The sequence below is a fragment of the Neodiprion fabricii genome, chromosome 2 (assembly GCF_021155785.1).
Source record: "Neodiprion fabricii isolate iyNeoFabr1 chromosome 2, iyNeoFabr1.1, whole genome shotgun sequence".
Taxonomy (NCBI): Eukaryota; Metazoa; Arthropoda; class Insecta; order Hymenoptera; family Diprionidae; genus Neodiprion; species Neodiprion fabricii.
In genome coordinates, this window is record NC_060240.1 from 7,624,499 (window position 1) to 7,647,320 (window position 22,822).

Here is a 22,822-nt window from a genome sequence, read left to right on the forward strand (position 1 = left end):
CAGTGGTGTCTTCAAATCGCATCAGGCTAATCGAGCTTTTCAATTCCTGATCATTCAACGGTGGTTGCTGGTAAGTTTTTTCAACATATCAAATGGACGCGACATCGAAACATAGATGGTTTCATAAGTCAGGATATGAAGGAAAAAAAATCATTCATGTACTCAGTCTCAGTGACTTAAAAGAGTGTCAGTGTAATCGAGAAACTGCGAACTACAAATGGAAACTCCTTTTCAAAAGCATTTCAACGCACGCTCAGCAATCGGTGAATCATGAGAAATTCGGACAGCTGTACCTGTTTCCGGCAACCTTCGGCTATATTATGGCTATAAAAAGTAGAAAACCGATCTTGTCTCGAATTCTTTCCGTTAAGCTTACCCATGCATGTATATCTGTTCTCCCCCTGCCTCATGCCCTTCGGACACTCGCAGCGATAGGAGCCGGGGGTGTTTAGACAGATGAATTCGCACCCACCGTTTCCCTTCTCACACTCGTTAACGTCTGCTCGGCGAAAAATTGATACGTGCGTGAAAATGTAAAAAGGAAAAGAAATCAAAAATATCATTCAGAAAGTTATACGGCGGTGCGTCAATGCCGAGACTCACCGATGCACTTGCTCCCCTGTTGCCGGAATCCCTTGTAACAGGCACACGTCGGGGTGCCGTTGACTTCTCTGCAGACCTGGTCGCACGGAGAATCAGCGCAAACGTCATTCGGATTCCGTCGTGGCTTACACCTGGGCATGTCGCCGATCCACCGACGGTTATTGCAGAGCAGACGACGGGACTTTGTCGTCATGCTGTATCCCGGCGTGCACTCGTAGTCCGCTTCGAGGTACTCGTGGCCCGGCGTCGAAGACCTTTGGCAGAAACCCTGTAAAGTTCTTAATCCCTGCCGAGTCGTAGAGACCCTTTATACTTACTTGACGTATTTGATCAACGCGTTCCTGGACAATGGTGCCGGTAAGAAGGTTCCGTTTATGCACGACAGATCTCCCTTCAGCTCGCTGACATCCGTTTTCCAAACTTCATCGGAATCTAGGCCGTTCGAAACGGAATTTTCAGACTCCGACGAATTCCCAGGGAAAGTGGGTGTCTCTGGGTGGAGCTTGGAATTCTGGGGGAATGAATCGCCGCGGAGTTCGGCGGAAGTTTTGGCGAGCAGTAGACCGTTGGTTACGTAATCTCGATAGTGCTCGAGGTAGTTGGCGGGGAAAACCTCATTGTTGGCATCATCGGAGGGCAGTTCGTTCTCCGTGCGGGAATATCCGAGAATCTTTTCACCGGCGAATCGCAGATTTTCAAGACTCCCAACCTTTCCATCGACCACTTTGGGCTGCGGCATATGACGACTACCTATCAAGGGTTGAGCGGACCTCGAAAGCTCCCTTTCAAACTGCTTCGAGAATTCCCTCTCCACGTTCTCCGGACGCTGCTCTCTATGATCCTGGAGCTTTATCCGACCACCGGAAGCCCCCTCTTCGAGGCTAGGTTCAGGGATGAGCGCTTCGTCACGTTGCTGGTTGACGGAGACGCGACCCTGCGGTGGTTTCACATCAGTGACTCGAGATACGTTCCCAACGTCAGTCGCGTTATGTTCAGCGTTTGCCGGCTCTTTCTGCTTCCGGTTCCTCCGGCCTTTCCCTCCCTTCAAACCGTCGTGGATCTTATTCCTCCGTCTTCGCTCTCTCGCCCGTCTTCTGCGCCTCTCCATCCGCAACCTCTTCCGCCGCTCCCTGGCCTCCTTGAGCTCTTTATCTCCACCAGAGTTCGTCCTGCCAGACTTTCGCCGCTGAGTCGGCCTTCCATGCTCCGTGTTCAATCTGTCTTTCTTAGGCCTCCGGACCACGCTGTTCAGCTCAGTGTTAACTCGGCCTGCACGAGGACCGCCTGAGACACTCGAGGCCATCGCATTACTCTCGTTTCCGCGGGACATTACTGCCAGGAACTGTTTCAGCCTACGACGCCGTTCGCCGCCTCTGTTTCGGCTCCTCTTCCGTGGAGGAGGAAGAAGGGTTGCTGTAACGGTTCATAAATATGGGACACAGAGCCGGGGACTGGGTGAATCTTTTCAGCTTTTGAACCACTCGAGCTCTACTACACGTCGTCCGAAATACCGTATATTACGACCCAAGCATAACTCGACAAGAAAATCACATCTCGACGTATACCGCGGGAGTCGAGGAAATGAACCACTACTCGAATACTCACTCGTCTCGTTGATGTCTTCGCCGTTTGATTTTCCGACCTCCGCGGGTGATGCCGAAGTCGAGAATGTCCCACCGGCCTTTTTACTGCCCTGCGGCATCACGGTCTGCTGTACCACTTCTGATTCTCCTCTGGCACTCCTCGGTAAGAGCTCCTTTCTCTCCTCGAGCATTCCCTTGTGCCTGGAAAACGCCTCCCAGCTAATGGACAACAAATTATGAATTTTTTTTCTCTTTCCTTCTCTCTTTCTCTCTCCTTCCAGCGCTAACTTCTCAACTCGCCAGAGAAATATCAAGAAGTTTTGCCCTTCAGCGTCCCCATTCAAGTCACGATCCTTTTTCTCTCATCACCTTTTACCTCGTCGTTCGTTCGTTCGTTCGTTCATTCGACTATGTCAAAGGACCCAGACTATCAAGATCGAGAAGGGACTTTCGATTCTGCGACGCTTTGTTCCCGTTATATTTTTTCACTCCCGAAAAAGTAATTCCCCGCTATTGCAGCAGAGTTGAGAGCAACGTCAGCTGTCCTGACGATTCCGAAACGCTAGATTGTCTCGTCGAAGGAGATTAAAAAGGTTCCCCGAATTTTTTATTCTCAAAGACAACGAATATTTTCTTCCGACTGTTCTAATTCAATTATACACAGGTATACAATTATACGTTACTCGAAAGGCTGCTTCGCCCTTTGCGTGCTCGTTACGAAGACACTGCCAGGAGTGGTCATAAGGCCGGAATCGTCGTAAGGACGCTCCGCAACTTCCCCTCGATCGCCGTTCCGTCTCTCCTTTCCACCGGGCTCCGCATTTTGACTAAAGCCTGCAAACACCACCAAACCAAAATAGCAAATTGAATTATCGAGGCAAGTTGTGGAAAAGCATTACCGTCATATTTTCATTGTGACCTGTAACCGTGAAAGCAAAGTTCAAAACGAGACGGTAATGGAACGATGATTAATCCCCCAAGAGTTGGCCAGCGCGGACCCGCTTTTCTTCATCTTGTGCAAAACTGTCGCGACATTAAGGTGGGGGTAGTGGAACAGAGCTCGAGTGTATTTTACCGTATAACTCTCACTTCCGGCGGGTCAATGCGAAGCGAAAATATTATTTATTATTGGTTATTGGCATGTTTACGATTTGGAAAGGATATTCAGGTGCCGCTTCACACATCTTACGTCACCTATATCATTATTCCAGACTCGGAAGACTCGAGGTGAAGTGGTATAATAAAGAAATGAGTCGAAGACATATTATTTCTCGTCCGAGTAATCGATTAATCATTCACCTCTCGACGGTCAGCCCTTCCAAATAGGTATGGGTAGGTTTACGATGTGAAAAGCTCGCCTCCCTCTCGGGGTGAGCTTTCCAATTACCCATTTTCGCCTCTGTCCTATCATCCCATTTCCTTTCATTTCAAGCTGCGCACTTTAACAAATTTGGGTACACCTGACCGACACGGCGATCCCGAAGAAATCGAGGCTGTATAAGCACATGCGGAATTCAGAGGAACGGATATAAACGGGCAAACGGAAATTGGGAAGCGATGGCGAACACTTATACGCGACTAGATATCGACGCCAGGCGAACGTCGACGGAAGTACTTCTTCGGGGATCGTGAAGAATTATGACCGATAAATCGAAGCTGTTAAAGTTAATTTTGCCGGGGAGAAGGTTTTTCCGATTCCTGTGGGCGTTTATATCTCACTTTTTCTCTTTTCCTCATTCCATCCATCTTAACTTCTTCACTGCGCTATTATTTCGATCTTCGTTTCTCACACGAAATGTACAAAGTAAAGCTCCTGCGCGTGGAACCTGAGACGCAAGCTATTTTATTTAACCTCATTACCCACCCTTACCCTCCCCTTTCTCGTCCCATTTATTCGTACCAGGAAAAGCTCTCTTCCACCAATTTCACGCTGTAAGCTTCAGACTTGTGCAAGCGAATGAGAATAAACAATTTGATGCGAATTTAAGAAGATAAAAAAATCGTTTGCGAAACGCGGAAAACCCTTGACGCCAAAAACTCGGCAAATTTTCTCTCGAAGAACCCTCCCCCCCCCTTAAAATTGTTTCCACTGATGATTAATGTGTACTCTGCAAGATTGCACGTTTATCCCTTAAAGAAAATCTTCTCAAGGTTCTTTTCTTGGATTTCTAAGTACGCTTCCACGCTTTGTGGAGAATAGACAATATTTTTTACACTAAACGCTCCGGTTTTCTCAGACCTTCGAGAATTCCGCAGGCTTTTGAGTAATTCGCATATCCACTGAACTACAGAACGTGAGTCTGCACGTGTGGCGTTTCTCTGCTGACATGCTATCAATTTTCTCTAATACAATCGTCACGTGATCCGGTGACCAGCCAGCGATTCGTTCCTGGTTGACCTTAGTAAAAAGCCGCGTCTCAAAGTTCATCGACCTTCCGGGTGGTCAAGAGTGCCTGCCGCGAGGCAGGTCAGCAATTCTAACTCACTCTGGTCAAAGCCGTATCTAATAGCCGAAAGGGTTGTCTATTTCACGTGCTGGAATTGAATTCGTACTGATTGTTCTCGACTCACAAGAAGGATAGAGAAATGAGAAGAAAACGGGGTGAAAACGGAGCTGGATTCAACAAGCTCAATCGCGTTTTGACTCGCTGCAGAAAAATATAATAAGAAACGTCGAATAATCAGGTCGAGAAGTAATTCCAGTCAATTGTTGAATTCCGAGTAATTGTCGTGGTTGCAATTGTCGAATCAGAGAGTTGACGATTACTCCCTGATAACATTGTACAACAAATAAAATGCTTTGTTTTTACTTGGCTTACAGTATGTAATTATGATTCTTCACCTTAACCCTTTCGCGGCGAACAGCGCCATATGGCGCTCAGCTATAGATGCTCATCCTCAGCGAACAGCGCCGTTCGGCGCTCAATTGTCGGCGCGGTCAATCTGGCATCGGCTGCTTAGAGCGCAACTCTTACCAGAGCATTCCGCCGCGAAAGGGTTAAAGTCAACAGAGGTTTATAAATAAAATTGTCACATCACGTCAGGTTTCATAGCGAAGAGCATTTATTGATTTTCTTTAAATCACGTAAATAAGCGACACAAAATTTTATTTTCATTAAAATACTTATATGTTTTTCAACGAGTTGTCTCAATTTTCAATTACAGTCTTGAAATAAGCTTCAGAACACTTTTCAAAGAACGGGGAAATTGGCTTTCTTTTTTTTACTTTTTGGAGTAAATTAACCACAGATATAAAAAAAGAAAAAAAGTTAGGAGAATTAACACAAACGCGCGGCATTTTGTAGATTTACAAGTAATGTAAATGGTTCTTATGACTTTAGTGCCCACGCAGCAGAGATATATTTTAATGACTGTCCTCGAACAAGTTTTTCAAAGAGAAAACAAAGTAAAAATTTTACTTTTCTACAATGTTTTGTAAACGTATTGAGAAGGAATGTTTAAATATAAATTTGTTTTCTTTTGTTTACTAGGTAAACACCTAATGCGAATAACTATTCGAGATATTGGTAAATTTTTTAGTTTTGCAAGCCCCAAATGGACGCAATGAAGAATCGCGCAATGCGAGGTTTGCGGTCCGGAAGACGCGACACAACGTTCCCGTCAAATTGCCGAGGAGTTATCAATGTTCTCTTGGCGAAGTTGACTCTGTAAGACGGCGTGGCTATAGATCTGCACATCGCGAATGTGTTCGCAGTTCGCGGACCAAGTTTCGTCTCGAGGTGGCTCTAGATTCGTGGATAATCTCAGAATCGCTGGCTTATAAACTACAAGCTGCGGAGCGTATTCGCCGAGGCTGTTAACAGAGAGGTCGTAAATTAAGGGTGGCTGAGACGGAGTACCAGCACCCGCAAAAACGTAATCTTGAGGGAGTTTGCCTTAACGAGGTTTAACCCGTCTCCGAGCCACTCAACTCGGTCGATTTCTCCTCCTATTTCTTCGGCTACGTCTTCGTCCCCGTTCTCGACTTCCGGACATAAAACGAAAAGAGATCGTTCAGGTCTTCCCGCGGATTAGATACTTCGGCCAGGAATTAAGTCCCGCAGCGATTTTGGGGGGATTCATTTTCCCCCCGAACACCTCGTTTCCCGATAAAATTAGCGCGCCATTTTTTCAAACCGCTCGCGCATCGATTGACGACGTTTTACGCGCATCCGAATGCCGGTTATTTAATGGAGGAGGAAAATCCCTCGGGATTCGTGACGGAAAACTCGGGACCCTGGAAAGTCGTCGACGAGTCGGTTTCCCGGCGTTTAATTAATTTACGCTGTAGGTATACGCGTCACGGGTTTAAGCTCTTTCATTTCTATAACTCGAGCCGTATAACGGAGAAAGAATTAATTAAGCAGGGCCTCAAAGGTTGAGCGATGATGAAAAGCAAAGCCACTTTGTTTAATTTTTCTTCAAACAAGACGCTGGTTCGCAAAAACTTGACTAGGGTTTTGCATCACTGAAGAGCGTAACCGTAATCGGCATACTCGCGAATCGAGAAGCCAGCTTTAATTATCGTCAACCGAAAGTTCAAGTCTGATTTTTCTGACATATTTCGACCCGTCGAACTCAATATATTATACAACGGCGGAATAACCGATGTATAGAGAAGATTTAATGCGTTACTAATTTATTATTCTCAGCTATTCACGCAGCGTGAGTTTTTTGCAATATGAAAATTCACGACAAGGCGGAACTAGATCAATTAATCGTTAAGGGCTAAATCGTCGCGCGCCGTTTCAGCTGAGATTGACTGAAAAAAATTCTCTTTCCGTAGTCTCAAGATATTTCGTAAATACGAGGATATCGGGGAATCTTATGAAGAATCACGAAGAGCAGTGTCCGGAAAATTCACTCGTTCCGTATGTAAGTATAATTTCAAGCGCAGTAGGTACTTACGGTTAATAGAAAAATGGAGTGACGGAATCAGTTTTCGCTAACGCCGCAACCTCTGCATGTTTTTTGATTACACAGTTATACCTAATTTAACGAACCGGATTGTAACGTTGCGCGGTGTAAACAACGCGAAGAAATAATTGGACAGCGATAAAATTTGCGCGGTGTTTCAGAGTTTGCGGGAAATTAGTTGCAATTACGGTTTTCATCGGTTTGCAAATTCCCGAGTCGGCTGTTTGATGCCATTTCACGGTTACGCAGCTGCCGTACTACTTTCCTCGTTATTATTAGCTTTCCGCTCTCGCCTGAGCTTTCGAGCTTTTCAGACCATTCCCTTCGACCTAGACCCGAGTGATTTGCATGCTGTGGGAAATTTCACGCGTCATCCACCGCCGGCAAGATCGTAGAAGGTTTTGTATTTACCCGTCAGCACCGCGCACGTTAATAAAAATTCGCTTAACGATTTGTTCAGTTGAACGCGCGCGGCACGTTGCGCTTTTTACATTAGCTTTAAACTTCGCGAGACACGCAAGCTGCCTTCTCGATCTCCGACCGAACCTATTTGACACCAATTCTACGATCTACTATAGCCCGTGGGTTAATAAAGATACAGGTTTTTATACAACAGAAAGTCTAAGTGTAAAATTATGACGTGTATAAGTTGAAACTAGAGAGAGCCGACAAGGATAGTGTCAGATCTCTGGATCATGGATTCTACACTGTTGAAAGAATTTAACTAAATATAACGTCACAACAGATTCACTTTATATTTCTGTTATTTACTACATTTCTGTTAGTAAGTATGACACAAGTTTTGTAATTTTAACATTTAAATTGTCACACTAACCTTCAATTTGTATTTTTTCTTTCGGTGAATAATACGTTAAAAAATGGTTAAATCAACCGAAAAAATTTACTCAAAGTTTTTGAACCGTTTTTTTGATCTGAGACGCAAAGCCAGCGCGATGCGTCGATTCATGCCGATGTAACACAACCCGCGATTTTCCTTCCCTCGATATCCGGTAAACGGGCATATAATATGCGGTTCTTCGACGGTGAAAAAGGAGTTTCAACGCGAGACCGAGGAGTCGGCTGTCGGAATCTGAGGAAGAGGTGGAAGCATGACCGAAACACGGACGTGTGCGGTTGATCGAAAAGTTCCATTATATTGTCTAGCCGAGTTGTTGTAGCCGAGCAGGAAGACGGATGTTTCCAACCGTTTCGCGAGTCACTCAATTGTCTGAGGTTAGGTAGATACAAGTAAGAACCTACACGGATTCAATTGTCCGGGAGTATCTTGGATACCGGAGGAGTCCAATAACTGACCAGACTTAAGAACCCTTCGGGCCGATTCCGCTCGCCGAGGAATAAATGAAACGAAGCGAAATAAACAGCTCGACACCTCGTTCGAAATTGGAATTGCCGGACAACTACGGTATTGCTTGCCGTGACTAAACGTTAACGAAAGTTTTGCAGTTGCGAGGATCGATTCAAGTCTGATACGCGGGGATGTGAGGGTGTCGCAATTAGTTAATAATCCGTTGACTCGAAGTGGTAAGTAATTTTACAATCTGTTTTATACCCATTTTTTAAATATATTTAGAGTACTTTTCAACATATTTCTTTACAGTTTTTTGTTATTTACGATAGTATACCAACAGGTTTTCGATACTCGGGAGTAATCGTAGCGATGAAATATAAGTTATTATTGTTAGGAAGAAATTGATTTGAAAAAAATTGTGAACATTGAAGGAATAATTCATTTCCGATAAATTCACACCTCTACGCATTAGGTACATGTTTGACATAAATCACAAGTTTTCGGAGTCACTGACTACGAATCTGAAATCGGATTAAAAAAAATTGAAGACGACGGATTCAATAAGGTAGACATAAATTTCAAATTTCACTGAATCCGGAGAAAAAACTCTGTACAGGGGTTTTTGGGGTAGCTGATTAGGAAAATTCAGTACGGCGAAACCGAACAACAGCCCAGAAAATCTCTGGATTTAGAATTTTTTGACCGATCTCGATCAAATTTGTAATTTCCATCCGCCGCATTGAATCCGCCATCTTGAATTTGTGAATTTTGATCTCAGATTCGTAATCGGCGACTCCAAACACCGTCGAATACTGTCTCGATGTAAAAGTTGACTCAGCGGAATAACGTACGACTCGAAGGGTTAAAGGAGAATCGTCATCGTGAAAAGCAGACCCCGAGTCCGATTAATTTCGGAGGTAGGTAGATTTCAGGCTCGTTACACGGAGACGACGAATGCCATCAGCCGAAAGATGAAGGCTGCGGTTCGACGTTGCTTCGCTTCAGCGACGCTACCGTGGTTACATAACGTGATATGCCATTTAGAGCTGAGCTCAGCGGAGCTACGCGGCGTCTTCCATTGTGCGAGGGTTAACGATGACAGAGTGGCGCAGTTCCTTTTCCTTTATTAATTCAATTAACCGGCCAACTGACACCCGTCCATCACGCAAGGAGGCTCCGACCACCCCCGGCGGCTTTGTCAGGGACATTTATACACCGGAAACCCGAAGGCGTTATCTTTTTTTTTTTTTTTTTTCTTTTTCATCTTTCTTTCTTTCATTATTTGCAACAATTGGGTTCGTGCAACGAGAGTGAAACGGAATCTTTTCAGATCGCATACCTCGTGCCGCCGACCAGATGCGACGAGTCGGAAAACCGTGTCAATGAATACGAATTATCGGTTATTCTTTCGCGTTTCTAGCTGGAATTCGTTTCTTTGTATCGATAAAAAACGGAAGCATCGAACCGACTCGATCGGTTTCAATTGCCTTCGGCGCTTCGCCGATGCGTGAGAAATCCCTGCAACCATGCTTCTGATCACCGAGGTACGGACGAGATGAGTGGAGATCGTACTTTCGAACCATGTTCGAGCCGTTTAACCGATGATCATCAGCTCGCTCCATAAAGGACGGAGAAAACAAAGGTGGTCCGGTTGACGTTGAAACCACAGCATGATATAACGCGGACTTTGATTCGTTTGAATAAAATATTATTTTCTCGGTCTGGAAAAGGTCAGGCAATTTTATATATGGATCAATCTGCAGGTTGCTGGGCGGAGGTGAGAGAGAGATGTCGGAGTTTACGAAGTGCTGCTGTTAGATAGCTGATAAATTTCTCGTCGATCCGAAGCGTTAGACGCCCGGGTTAGAGTATCCAATCAAACCCCAGATCCAAAATCGTATGCAAATATGATCCTTGTCGGTAAATTAATCTGAAACCAACTCGACGATCAGCTGCCGCGCGTGCGAGAATTCGACGACAAAGTTCGACGAGGAGACGGAGAAAGAGCTATAAAATCTCGGCTAGACTTAACCCTCGCAAAATATACGTTCGCTCGTATAATTTCGCAGACTTTTTGATGGACGGAGAAAAAAAAAACTCGGAGCTACAAAGGCCGGAGAGCAAATGTTTTTCTGCCGACAAAATGAAGGGATAGAAATTTCGGGAAAACTTACGTTCGGTGTTGCAAAATTAAAACTTCTAGCATCAGCTTCGTTTTGCGAAGTCAGGATATTTATTTATTTATTTATCTATTCAAAGCCAGATAGCACCATGTTGAGTGTGAGAAAGATTGATCATTATATCCTATAGAAGAATTTTCCAGTTTCTCTTTTACACTCTCTAAGTATACCGCATTCGAAATTAATACATGATTTCCAAAATGGAGAATAGAAAAATGTATAAAAGTCCAAGTAACGACCTATCGGAATTGAAACTAGCCGACACGATCAACGTTCCTCAATTTCGGCGTGTAGTAATGGCTTATTGGTAACAGACAAACATATGTATATAAAACGATTTTCATTTCTCACATGAAATGTTAGAGTGTGAACCATTTTCATTTACTTAAGGCTCAAAAAGTCACAAACGAAATTGAGTATCTGAAAATTAGCTAAATAAACAAAAGTATTCATTCATCTAATCGGACATTAGCCATTTATTCGGTGTATAAGTCGGTTATTACAAAGGTGCATAACTTTTAAACTATGTAAAATTGCCCCTTTTTTTCGTTTATCCACCGAAGTTTTATTAAGATTTTGACATACATTAGCTTTTATATGTATTTTGCAAATACCTGAAAGTGTTGAAATGATGACGACATACGCGTTGCGACGTGATGAAATATTTTCAGAGATTTTGAAGATAAACGGATGGATTTTCGTCATGGACGGATGTTCTGGGTTTCGACTACTTGTTCCATAGAAGATCTTCGTTAATCTTGAAACTTGTATTAGATCGCTTAGCTCATTGCCGAGTAATAGAACACCGTATTTTGTTCAATTACAATTTCCACCCCCTGCCCCGTCGACGGTTTCTATGAAAGAGAGAGATAAAGAGTGCCTGTCTCCGGGGAGACACGTGGAATTAGCCAAGGCGAGCATCACGCGATTACTCCGTGACTCAACTCTCATTCGGTCCTTATTTCTGTTTTACGGTTTAACGACAAGCCTAGCCAAATTCTCGTCGCTATAACCGCAAGTCAGCGTTGTTACGAAACCGCAGAATTGGTCCAACCACGAGGCGATTTTCAGAGGGCAGTTTAAGCCGTTTTGCCAATTAAAACTAGGGGATCAGTCTCGTAGCTCGAGGAATAATAGGAACTCGTAGGCGATAACGGGGCTGCGCCACTAGAGGGGGGTCAAGTTTGCAAAGCACGATTTGCGAAACGAGCCGATGTCCCGGCTCCGCGCTCCTCGAACTTTGCGAAACATTTTCCACCCGGCAGCGTTGCATCCCTGGAACCGCATTTGGCGACCGATACGTGCTACGGCCCTTGGACCAGAGCCTGAGTTTCACCCTTGTATTCCTGATCGTTATGCCGGCGGATTTTGCGATTACATCTCCGCTCGTCCTGCGGTGAGATCCACCTGGTTTACCATCTCCGGGGATTAACCAACCGGCAAACTTCCCTCGGGTCAGGCCGCCGGAAACTTCGGAAAGATAATGGCGGTCGGAATCGAGCATCCCCCGCATGCCTAGCCTCCGCGATAACCAATTACAACCTGAAGGATCAAGTGCTCGCAGCTTCGACGATCAGCTTTGTCTCTATTCTTTAACCCTTCTTTGACACTCTGGGGTACAAACGACCCCGCACCTTTCTTTGTTAATTTCGGGTAACTAAGTCTAGAAAAATCGGATCTGCGGCGCAATCTGGCATTTTCATATTTTTTTTTATAAAACCAACGTGGTTTTAAAAAGTAATCTATCAAAAACTTCGAAAAGAAAAAGTTTTCAAGTGAAACTATTCAATGGCTCACTTTTCAGAACGGTTTTTGTATCATTGGGACACAAACGACCCCAGTGTGTCAAGTGTGTGATTCTACAGAAGTGTGCCGGGTAAGAGTTAAAATAGCTTACTGTGATTCAAATTCAGGCGCACCGACATGTCAAATCTTATGGGTCTTGTGGGCTTTAAATTCCTGGTGCTTTCGGTATTTCATTTATATACCTACGCATAACTTTAGTGAGGTTAAACCTTCAGAATTTTCAACCCACAAAACATGTGACCGATTTTGAATTTCGACTTACACAATGAAAGAAATTATCGTATGTCTCATTTCTTCGGTTCACCGAGTCCTTGAGATTAAACTATCGTAAAAATCGCAAGAAATCATAGTGCTGATCACAACTGCGTAAAAAAAGAATGGCAACACGTACCGACTTATCACCTGATTCCATCTATAACGTACTTGTTTTCACTTGTGACGACGATTACGACAGGGAACGAAAATGGTTTGGGACTATCAACTTAACGGCACCCGGGTGACGACGCGACGTCTCCGACCATTAGTGCGAAATTGTCTGCCGAGTCCCGTGATCGGGAACTTGGAGAGCTTCTCCATCGTTGGAAGGATCGAAAAGCGGAGCGGTAATCGACGCCCAAGTTGAGCGGACGTTATTGACAGATCTGAACTTTGTACTCGGGTACACATCGAAACTCGACACCGTGCACCCGGTCAATCAGGAGAAGTTCGCGCTGTTCGAACGGCTAGATTTAGTATCAGATTTCTGTATATTCGAAGCAAAAGTGGATATCTAACGGAATTTACGCAGACGTCGAAGCAGAGAAATGCGAGAGAGTTTCAAAGACTCGGTATAGTTTTGTTTCGGAGAGATATATAAGGCACGCGTTGAGGAAAACTTGTGTTATATACGAATAATGGTCTCGGAGCAAATTGGTATCCGGTTCATTCCGGCGTCTGTCCCATAAGACAGGCACGTTCCGTCTTCTCTTCGATCAGAAAAGTTTTGATAGATTGCTGTTTTCTCTTTTTTTCTTGCTCTTTTTATCTCTGCTTCTTCTTTTTTCATATTTTTCGGGCATTAGTGTGGTGCTCGAATACAACTACGTATTATAACATCGCCTGTTGGCTGTTCGACGATTCGAGATTTCCGCTTCTTGTTTTCTTTTTTTTTTTCCTTCTCTCAGGCGTGGGTGAAAGGTAATCTCGAATATTTCAGCCCGGGACGGTACAAAGTTCGTTTACGTCGAGTCTTCGCTTCATTTTTCGTTTCGAGAACTCGAGTGATCGTAATGATTTCTCTCACTTGCACTGCGTTATGCAGCAGTTTGATGATGATTTTTACGGACGTATCGCGAAAATAAAATGTTTAACATCAAAGTTGAAACATCGAGCTCAAGTTAATTGACTTGAATTATAATGGAAGAATCTCTCCCGAATGTAAAACAAGAAAAGAAGAAGTTTTAGTTATCAATTATTTTTAAAAGTTCACGTTATATATTTTCTCTGTCTGATAAGCAAGAAATAAAAGAAAAAAAAAAAAAATTAGGAGCAAAACCGCGTTCTGAAAACGTTGCTCCAAATCTTCCGTTACGATAAACCTCGCCCTTTGCCCTGCTGCTGGTGACTTTCACAATTCGTTACCGTGGGAACGCAGTCGGTTTAGAGTTTCAGGATTTTTCGTAGTATCCGAAACGCAGCGATGACTTCGAGGCTGGATTGCGAGACTGCTCCGGATTATTTGTCGACTCGAAGACTGAGGCGGCGGCAAATTATGCACGGAAAAATTTCCGAAGGCAATCACGCCGCGAAATGGGTATGGGAAAATGTCGATTTTCCATCCCATAGCGCGTGCAGCTAGGCGGTGCAGATCCTCTTATTCGCGGATGAAGAATCTCTCAGTTTCATACCGTTATCCTCGGCGATATTACAACCCGACGATCAGCTCGCCTGCATTGCAGGATCCCTCGAATTCTTGCATATATACATGAAGTCAGCCGTCCCTCGACGTTTTCCTTCTCGTTTTGTGTTATTTCCATCCTCCGGCTCACTTCCTACTTTTTTGCTTAACTTATACCCTCAAGGGGACACGTCACTCAAACTTCAAACTTTTTTCGAGAGTAAGTATTTTCCTGTTTGCCTCTGCGGATGAAAATTGTATTCGGCAAGTAGGTGCTGGATATTGATTCAAATCGATATTTGCCCTTGCTTGATGTACAATTTTTCTCATCAATGATTCGAATAACTCCAACCAGCTTTTCCACTGTATAAGTGTAGAGTATGAAAGTTTGTATCCAATTGGCAATCTCGTTATTGACTGTATAAAACTTTGTTACTTGTTTGCGTAACGTGAAAGTTTAAATGACTGGGGGAAAAAAAATAGTGTTTAAATTTGATAGGTAAGATTATTTATGAATTTAACGTTTTATATACCGTATAAAATAATCGAAATCACTTTATGGCTAATCATCGGATCGCAAATTCACGGCTATATTTTTTACTCCACAGTATGTCTAATAAATAGCGTGACGAAGGGAACTTTTTGAAGAACACCAATTTCTCTCGTAGTTTGAACCGATATCGAAAAATGATCAATCAGAACAAGCAGGGAAATATTTGTTCCACGAAACTTTGTCGACAGTTGAAATTTCACGCAAATTAAAAAAGTTTTTAGAGTTTCATCGACGTGCCTTTGACCTCTGGACGCATGACTTTCTCATGATTCCAGGAGTGTTTTGGTAATTTTTGCAAAACTATGCCACGAACGGCTTTTGCAATTTTCAACCGCCAATTTGCACGATACTACGTCACGATTATCAAATCTAATAAGATGAACGTTCTTCACTCAAATTCCACAGGTTTACTTCATGCTTACCGAAAACAAGCGAATGCGTGTATAAAACTCAACCAGCATTGTTTAAATTCATTGAATATTAAATCGTTTTCAAGGAACCAACGTATTGCAACGATTTCTCGTTACGGAATAAAATAACGGGGTTCGTTGATCGTGAAGAAATGATCCAACAGACACAAATAAATTAAACAATGCAAAATGCTTTTATTGGCGATACGTGTTTCTAGATAAAAGTTAGAAACAACACTGTTATTACAATAATATCAGTTGACGCAGCAACCTTACTCGTCCTTCAAGACACGAAAGCTTTTATGCGTCTTTTATCTATGACGACTAATAGACCAGAAAGAGAGGCAAAACGGGTGATTTCACCCTTTGTAACAGTATTGACTGGTTGAATCTGTACAACCTCAGATACACCAGATATATTCTACTCGGTTAATATATATATATGGCCAGATCAAAGTAAAATAATTTCAATGCCCCCGGTTATATACTTTTATTTAAAAAAAAACCCCGTCCTAAATCGTTTCACAGCTATAAGCCGATCATCACGGGCAGCAGCTTTCGGCTTAAGCTCGACAATTGATCGAATGTTTGGGACTTACAAAAAACCAACAGAAAAAAAGGAGAAGAGAGAAAAATTTATCTCATATAACCAAAACTTTTGTACAGCCGTAAGCTTTATCCACGTTCGATTCGGTGCACAGGGAAAAAAATGAATGAGACGATCGCTGTATAAGCGTTGAGTTTCGCTCCGAATCTGCGGAAAGGAATCCGCAAAATCCTTATGAAAATTCGCTCTCAGTGGAATTGATCGTTCTCATGGACACAAGTCTCAAAAATTAGTAGTTTCCGAGATATAGGCTTTGAAAGAGGGGTGTATGAATGTTTTGATATCTATGGATTACGCCATTTTTACCAATTACAAAGCTTCAAGGGGGACTTGAAATCAAACTTATCACCCAAAAACTGCACGGCATATTCGCAGAGATTCCGCAGACGCGTGAAAAACAGGACAAGTCGATTATTGCAAGAGTCGGGGGGTCTCGTTCTGCACGCGAAATCTGACGTCGCACCTTCTTCCGGTAAACCAGCGAGTTCATGAATGGAATCGACGCATTCATGGAACTAATCACAGCTGCCTGCCTATCTCTGAGAATCGACCGTGCAGTTTTCAGAGTGATTTGTTTGATTCAAGTCCCTTTGAAGCTTTATAACTCATGAAAATCACGAAATCGATATATGTCAAAAAATCTGAACTCCCTTCTTCCTAAGCCTGTACCTCGAAAACTGGTGATTTTTGGGACTTGTGGCCATCAGAACTTTTGATCGGGAGGATACGTACTACAACATACGGAAAATCCAGCCAATTCGACCCAATTTCCATACGGATTCGGAGTGGTCCTTTGCTTTAGATTTCCAATCAAGCAAAGGAAGAGCTTTTTACACTAGGAGATGTGAAAGCTCTGCTGTCATCACCCGCAGATTGGCGCAACACGTTCGGGATTGTTATTTCGGTTATCGTAGCGCGAGATTAGATTCGGGACGGTGCATTCCAAGGCTTTCCTAAATTGCGCCAATTTCCTGTAGCCTCGCAGGATACCGGGGAATGTCGATGTAAAATAGCTTCCTACGAAACGCCTGCAATTCCAACGGAGAGCGAGGTGGGAGCTCTGCTGCATAGGTGCATCGGTGCATCGGACATGTGCAGTCTAGCTACCGGTATGTCGTTGCTGGAGAAATGGACGACCTACATCGTTCGTCAACTTGCATCGTGGACGAAGGAAAAGATTTATTTTTATAACCGAAGAATTTTCATGCCCTATTATACTTTGCATATATACTTTGTACCTTCTACAGCGGTGCGGAAATTTCATTTTGCGGAAATATTTATCATAAATTATGATCTATTCAAGCCAGCTTTTCATCAAATTCAAATACTTTTCATAGAATATACATTTTAAACGAATAAGTCAATTCGAATAATTTGATTAGATACACAGCTAACTGAAATTCATTGAAAATTCTTATTCAATTTTTATGTAGGTCATTATACAAGCCAAATGTTTTTTCGATCATTCGAAACTCATTTTCAGTTTCTACATTTGAGCCAGAATATTAAACAAGATTTTCAGTGATTTTTGAGGTTTCCTTAGACATGATTACAGAGTTATGAAACCAAAAAACTGCACAATTTTTTTTACACTGTTTCTTATAGATTTTAACTCAGTGAAACCGGGAAAAATTCTCAAATAATTTCCATCACATGAGGATTATTCTTGAACTCGTGTTTGTAGTTTCACGTAGAGTGAAACTCTCGTTCAACTCAAAACCTGATATCTTATTCTTCGTTTTAAAAATCCTATGCAAAAGTGATTTCTTACTTTCATTTAATATGCATTAGAGTGAGACTCAAGAATAAATACAAAGAGAAAGTAAGCGGGATTGAAGGAAAATAAGGGAAGAAAACTCAAGAAAATAAGCGTGTTCGGAAAAGAAAAGGTTTCGTACGCAAAAAGAATGAACACGGAACGTTGAGTACGTTTCATGAATAAATTGTTTGTTCAATTTTGTAAGAAATATTGTTTAGTTCATTGTAATGAAATCGCAGTGTTTTTCATTACTGTTATGATATTTTTATGCAAATACCTTGCATTTTACAAAAATACTGTACGTGACGGAGGAAAATGTAAGTCATTTTTTGATCCAGACACTCGAAAGCGTAATATTTACCAAAAACATTCCATGTAGCTGTATTAAAATATTTTTTTTCAACTTACGTTACAGAATTTTTGACTATGTTCTTTTTTTTTTTTTATTTACTGTACTTTCCGAATTCCTTGAAACGAATCTTGATATTCCAGGCAGCGAAGGCGCGGAATTTTCGCACGACGAAGGCGCAGCGTACGAATAATCCGCGGGCAATTACGCCTCGCGAAACGTGCTTGCGAAATTTCCCTGCGTATGCCCCGATTACACATTAGAATAATCTGCGACCCCCTTATTTCGAGGATTAGGTAGTGCAGATACGCCTAACGGAATTCGCGGTTTCGTCGCTCGACGTTACGGCATATTATTATCCGTGATCCAAGTATCGGCCTTGCCTAGAAATAGGAAAGCCCGTGACCGATTTAATTGGCTACAGCAAATGCAACGCGGGCGCCGCGCTTTAATCTCGCAAGTTAAATTGTGTGCAGACTCCATTAGTCTTGTCGCTCATCGCCTTCGGCGATACGTAGATGCCTGAACTTATCGTTTACTCGGCGATGTTCTCTACTTCACATCCGTCACGATACGCGATTCCCCGGATTATCGGCGCTGGACTGATCACAAACAATTTACGAGCTTGCAAGGGTCTCTTTTAGCAAGCAGCCTCTTAAAGAGTTCCGTACGTTACCCAGATTTTTCGTTAAAGTGAAAGTGTTAATCGTATCGGTTGGGAAATTTATAGAAAACCGTACAGCCGATCTTATTGTAAACTGAAACTATCTAAGAAAATCTACAGAAATATGAATAACAAAATTGTAGAGTGAAATTACAAACGCAGTTTTATTTATTTATTTATTTATTTATTAATTTTTTAAGTAAAACTCAAATTCCCTGTTTTCAGAGGTTTGTGTGTGTTAAAAAACTATCCAAGTTTACAAATTCGATTCTGATTCGATTTTTCAGTGTTTGCTTGAAATATTTCTAATAATTATCTCTTACCTTTTATTTAAACAATAATTATTTTGACCAAAGCGTACGTTTCGAATCTATCAAATTACCTAAAAAGAATGAAAATTTGCCAAAAGACTTCATTTTCAAACGATGTATCTTTTTTTGCGTCTCTCCATTGTACAGAGTCATGTATTATTCGCGCCCTAAGATTTTACATTCAATTTTTATTTCCATACTTTCTGATTTCGTGCGAATCTTTGCTAAACTTCCGTCCTCACTGCAGCGACTAACAATAATAAAAATTTCCCGAATATCCGGTTATTATCTACGATTACAGACGCATCGCTGATTACAAAACTGCCGTACGATGCATAGCGGCTCAATCTATCGGTTTTCCAATTAGCCCCTCCCCCCCCCCCCCCCCCGCAAGTAATTTTTCACCCCCTCTACTGTTCACACCAACGTCTTATTGTTAGCTAACAATAAACGTCGCAGGTGCAGAGTTGTCGAGACGTGTATTGCTCGGGGGCTGATTCTCCTGAACTACGACCCCCTTTTGCTACGTCGACTAAGTTAGTTGTCCTATTATCGTATCCCAAACGCCTGCAGCCAATTACAGCGTCTGATGTTTGAGTACTGTGTATGCAAAATGTGTGATTAAATTTGCAAGGGTTCGTCAAGGACTCTGGTAAATGATTAGCGATGAAGAAGATAAGAAAACCAAAATCAAAACCTTGCATTTTATTATTCACAAGATATTTATCTCAACATTAATCGATGAGTCGTTTATTTCTGACAAATGGAAATTTAATTGATATGGATGAAAGAATCATATTTCATTTGGATTAATTTCGTATTTCGTTGCTAAGGAATAAAAAAAATTCGATTTTCGTTGTAATTTTCCAACAATCTCAGAACTCATCTTCACACGCCTCTTGCACCTCCTCTAAAGATATGGCATAATAATGAATCACGGGTGAAAGGGTGTAAAATAACACCCGCAATGCGAAAAAAAAAAAAAAACGGAACACCGTGAGAATTTCAGACCGCATAATTCGAAGAAAGTTACCTGGAAAAAAGAAGAAAACAAGGTTGTTCCATTTCTTTTTCTAAAGAACGTCAGAAGAGGAGAGAATAAATGTTGACCTTCGTTTTGAAAATACAGAGTAAAACCAAAGTTTAAAAACATATCTGTAAACGTCAAAAAAGAAAAAAGAAAAAAAAAATACACTTCCAGTAACCGAAGTTTTTAGATAAGCAGCGAAGGAAACATGAATACTTTCATACAGCTCGAAAATTAAACGAACGAGAAATTGGATCGCTATTGGATAACACGATTACGTGGGATCACAAAGATGCTGAAGCATGGTTTGCCATATGCGTCACGGCATGACCCTTGTCTCGTCGAAGAAAATTGAACACGAAGAGTAAATGCGGTGCAAAACTTATCCACTTAGTTCAAATCGGGTTCGTGATTTTCAGCTTTTACACGCGCACACTTCGCTTCGAATTATCTCACAACGCTCTTTCTTTCACTAAAATAGTATAAAATATTTCACATTGTGACTGCACTTGTCCTGGTTTCTGCTAACGTGGCGATTCCCGATCGATGTTGCTGTAAATGTGGTTCACTTTTAAGAAAAACAAAAAACTTTCAAAAGCGATTGAAGACTTTGTCTGTCAGTTTTCAAGTAACAAGGAAGTGAAACATTTACTTGATATCGTTGAAAATTGATTAGCATTTCTGCAGTATTTCCCCAAATGATAATACTGGCAATATATTGCAAATTATAGTTGCGGAATCCTTTGATCACTCGATCTGAATTTGAAGATTATTATCTTACTAACGACGAATGAACACTTGATTTATGCACAATACGGTCAATCGGACAAGGTTTGTTGTGAGTTCAGTGGTTACTCTGACATTACGGCACAACATCATGTAAGAGATCAAGAATTTGAACAAAATTAGCCTTGCCTTGGCTGACTGAGAAATTTCGAAAAAGCCACCGTTATTTTTCGTAACATGCCGCGCACGTAATTTCCTTTTTTATCAGAGCCACGAATATCAGGCAGCTTGTAATTGGATAAAATTACCTGCCGGAGAGTAAACTGTTAAACGGCAGCTTATTGCGTGTGTGGAATGAAATTTGAAAGCAAGGGAAAACCACGGGGATTGAAATTGTGTCCGGATTTCAATTTTAATAAAAGTCGCGCCAGCCGTTGCTCCGTTACGACAAACACCGAGAGGGGTGTTTTGACATGGGAAATTTCTCTTCCGATTCCTTCCAGACTTCGCGTCTCACCGCGTATTTTTATCGCCGTCTCATCATTATATATTGATTTTCAATGCGATCCCGTGAGACGGAGTGTCAACAAAATTTTCCCTTACCATGTGCATTATATATATATATATATATTATAATATATTGAAAAGTTTCACTCGAAGCTTCGTTAATTATTGGAAAACCGAGAAACACTCCAGCGCGCTCCGATATCGGCCAACCCATTTATGCAGGTCAAAAAGAAAAAAAGACGAAGAGTATATGCAATGCTCTAGTGGAAAAAATCTCAACCTGATCCCGATTTGCTCGGTTTCACTTTTGAAACACGACGACGAACTTCTAGTTCGTAGTTGATAACTTCAAACTTAATTAACGCTCGATTATCCACCGTTGTAAGGGGGTGAATAATACTTGTCGGAGATACTCTGGTCGGTTCTCCTCAGTCGGAGGTTTCGAAATTCAAGGCACTCGTCGTATTGTCCCAATTATATTTGTTGTAGACGAAAACTGTTATTCAAGTTTATTCTCAATTCATTTTTTTTTTTTTAACTTCCAATTCTGTCGAGTGTAAAAATATCTTTTAATTAGTTTTTATTTTTGGAGATCTAGCCAAAACCACGAGATGCGTAATTGCCATCTAATAGTGGAATATATTACTGCCCGACAATTAAAAGACCGAAATAATAATTTTTCATGATTAAAAACGTAATGGCACAATAGTGTACACACATGTATAACTTGTGTGAATTTGTTACTTGATCTGTTATCCGGGACTTCATTTTCAGTATTGAATATATCTGTCTTTGAAATAAATTTCAGCTAACGACAGGGGCATACAGATTGCTACAGAAGTTCGTTAATCAATCGTTCCGAAAAAACTATTCAAGACAGTTGAATGCGGATAAAATTGTTCAGTAATTTGATCTGATTTTTGTGTATAAAAAAAAAATTGTCGATCCGTCAAACGATTCACGGACTAAACAAAAACTTTTCGCAGACGTCTTCTCTAATGAAATATCTTTGTCAGTGTGTTTCGCTTATTTATGAATCCGTTAGTTCAAACGACGGGACTTGTCGATCCTCGTAAAAATGTCGACGATTATTTTTCAAGAAGAATTGAAATTGAACATCGATTAATCGGGACGTTGTACTCACCCTGGGTCAGGTTGAGTCCCAATATTATCACCAGACACTTTAATCTAGTGACGTTCATGACCCCCTTGGACCACATGGCCCGTATCACTCTAAAATATCGTTCAAACTCACGGACCGAATCGCGCGGCCACTCGCGTGGCTCTGAGTTTTACTCACAATCAGGATCCGACACGGCCTTATCCAGCCTCTGGTGAGGACCACCGGCAGACCGGCGCCTACGAGGCCAGAACCCGCCACGCTCAAAACGACGCGCTTCAGATTTGTGCCGCCAGTTGGCGCTACTAGACGTTTTCACGATCGATTCAACGCAGTTCTTCCCTCCGTGGTCTTGCTTACTCTCGTAACGATGCTGTCCCAGGCGGTCGGTCGACCGCAGGATTGGACTTCTTACCATCTATCGGTAAGTTGGGGAGTCGAGTCACCTTTCGTCGCGAAAAAGTTTTCACGAGCTTCGAATTTATTTTTAATCTATTTTGTCTCTTTACCAAATT

General features: G+C 42.0%; 1 protein-coding gene across 3 annotated transcripts in view; it reads right to left on the reverse strand.

Annotated features, from left to right (window-relative positions):
• Positions 1–22,526, reverse strand: part of LOC124176862 — a 35,809-nt gene extending 13,283 nt beyond the window's left edge. Inside the window, exons 1-6 of one of the 3 annotated variants that reach the window (XM_046558660.1) lie at positions 22,332–22,526; positions 2,870–3,020; positions 2,209–2,387; positions 921–2,016; positions 604–857; positions 377–499 (exon numbers count right to left, since the gene is read on the reverse strand). In XM_046558660.1, coding sequence (XP_046414616.1) covers positions 377–499; positions 604–857; positions 921–2,016; positions 2,209–2,387; positions 2,870–3,020; positions 22,332–22,407 — 1,879 coding nt within the window. In that variant the 5' untranslated portion in view covers positions 22,408–22,526. Of the gene's footprint in view, positions 1–376; positions 500–603; positions 858–920; positions 2,017–2,208; positions 2,406–2,555; positions 2,842–2,869; positions 3,021–22,331 lie in introns of those variants that run through there. The other 2 variants (XM_046558659.1, XM_046558661.1) reach the window with 2 other exon arrangements.
• Between the last annotated feature and the right edge of the window lie 296 nt (positions 22,527–22,822).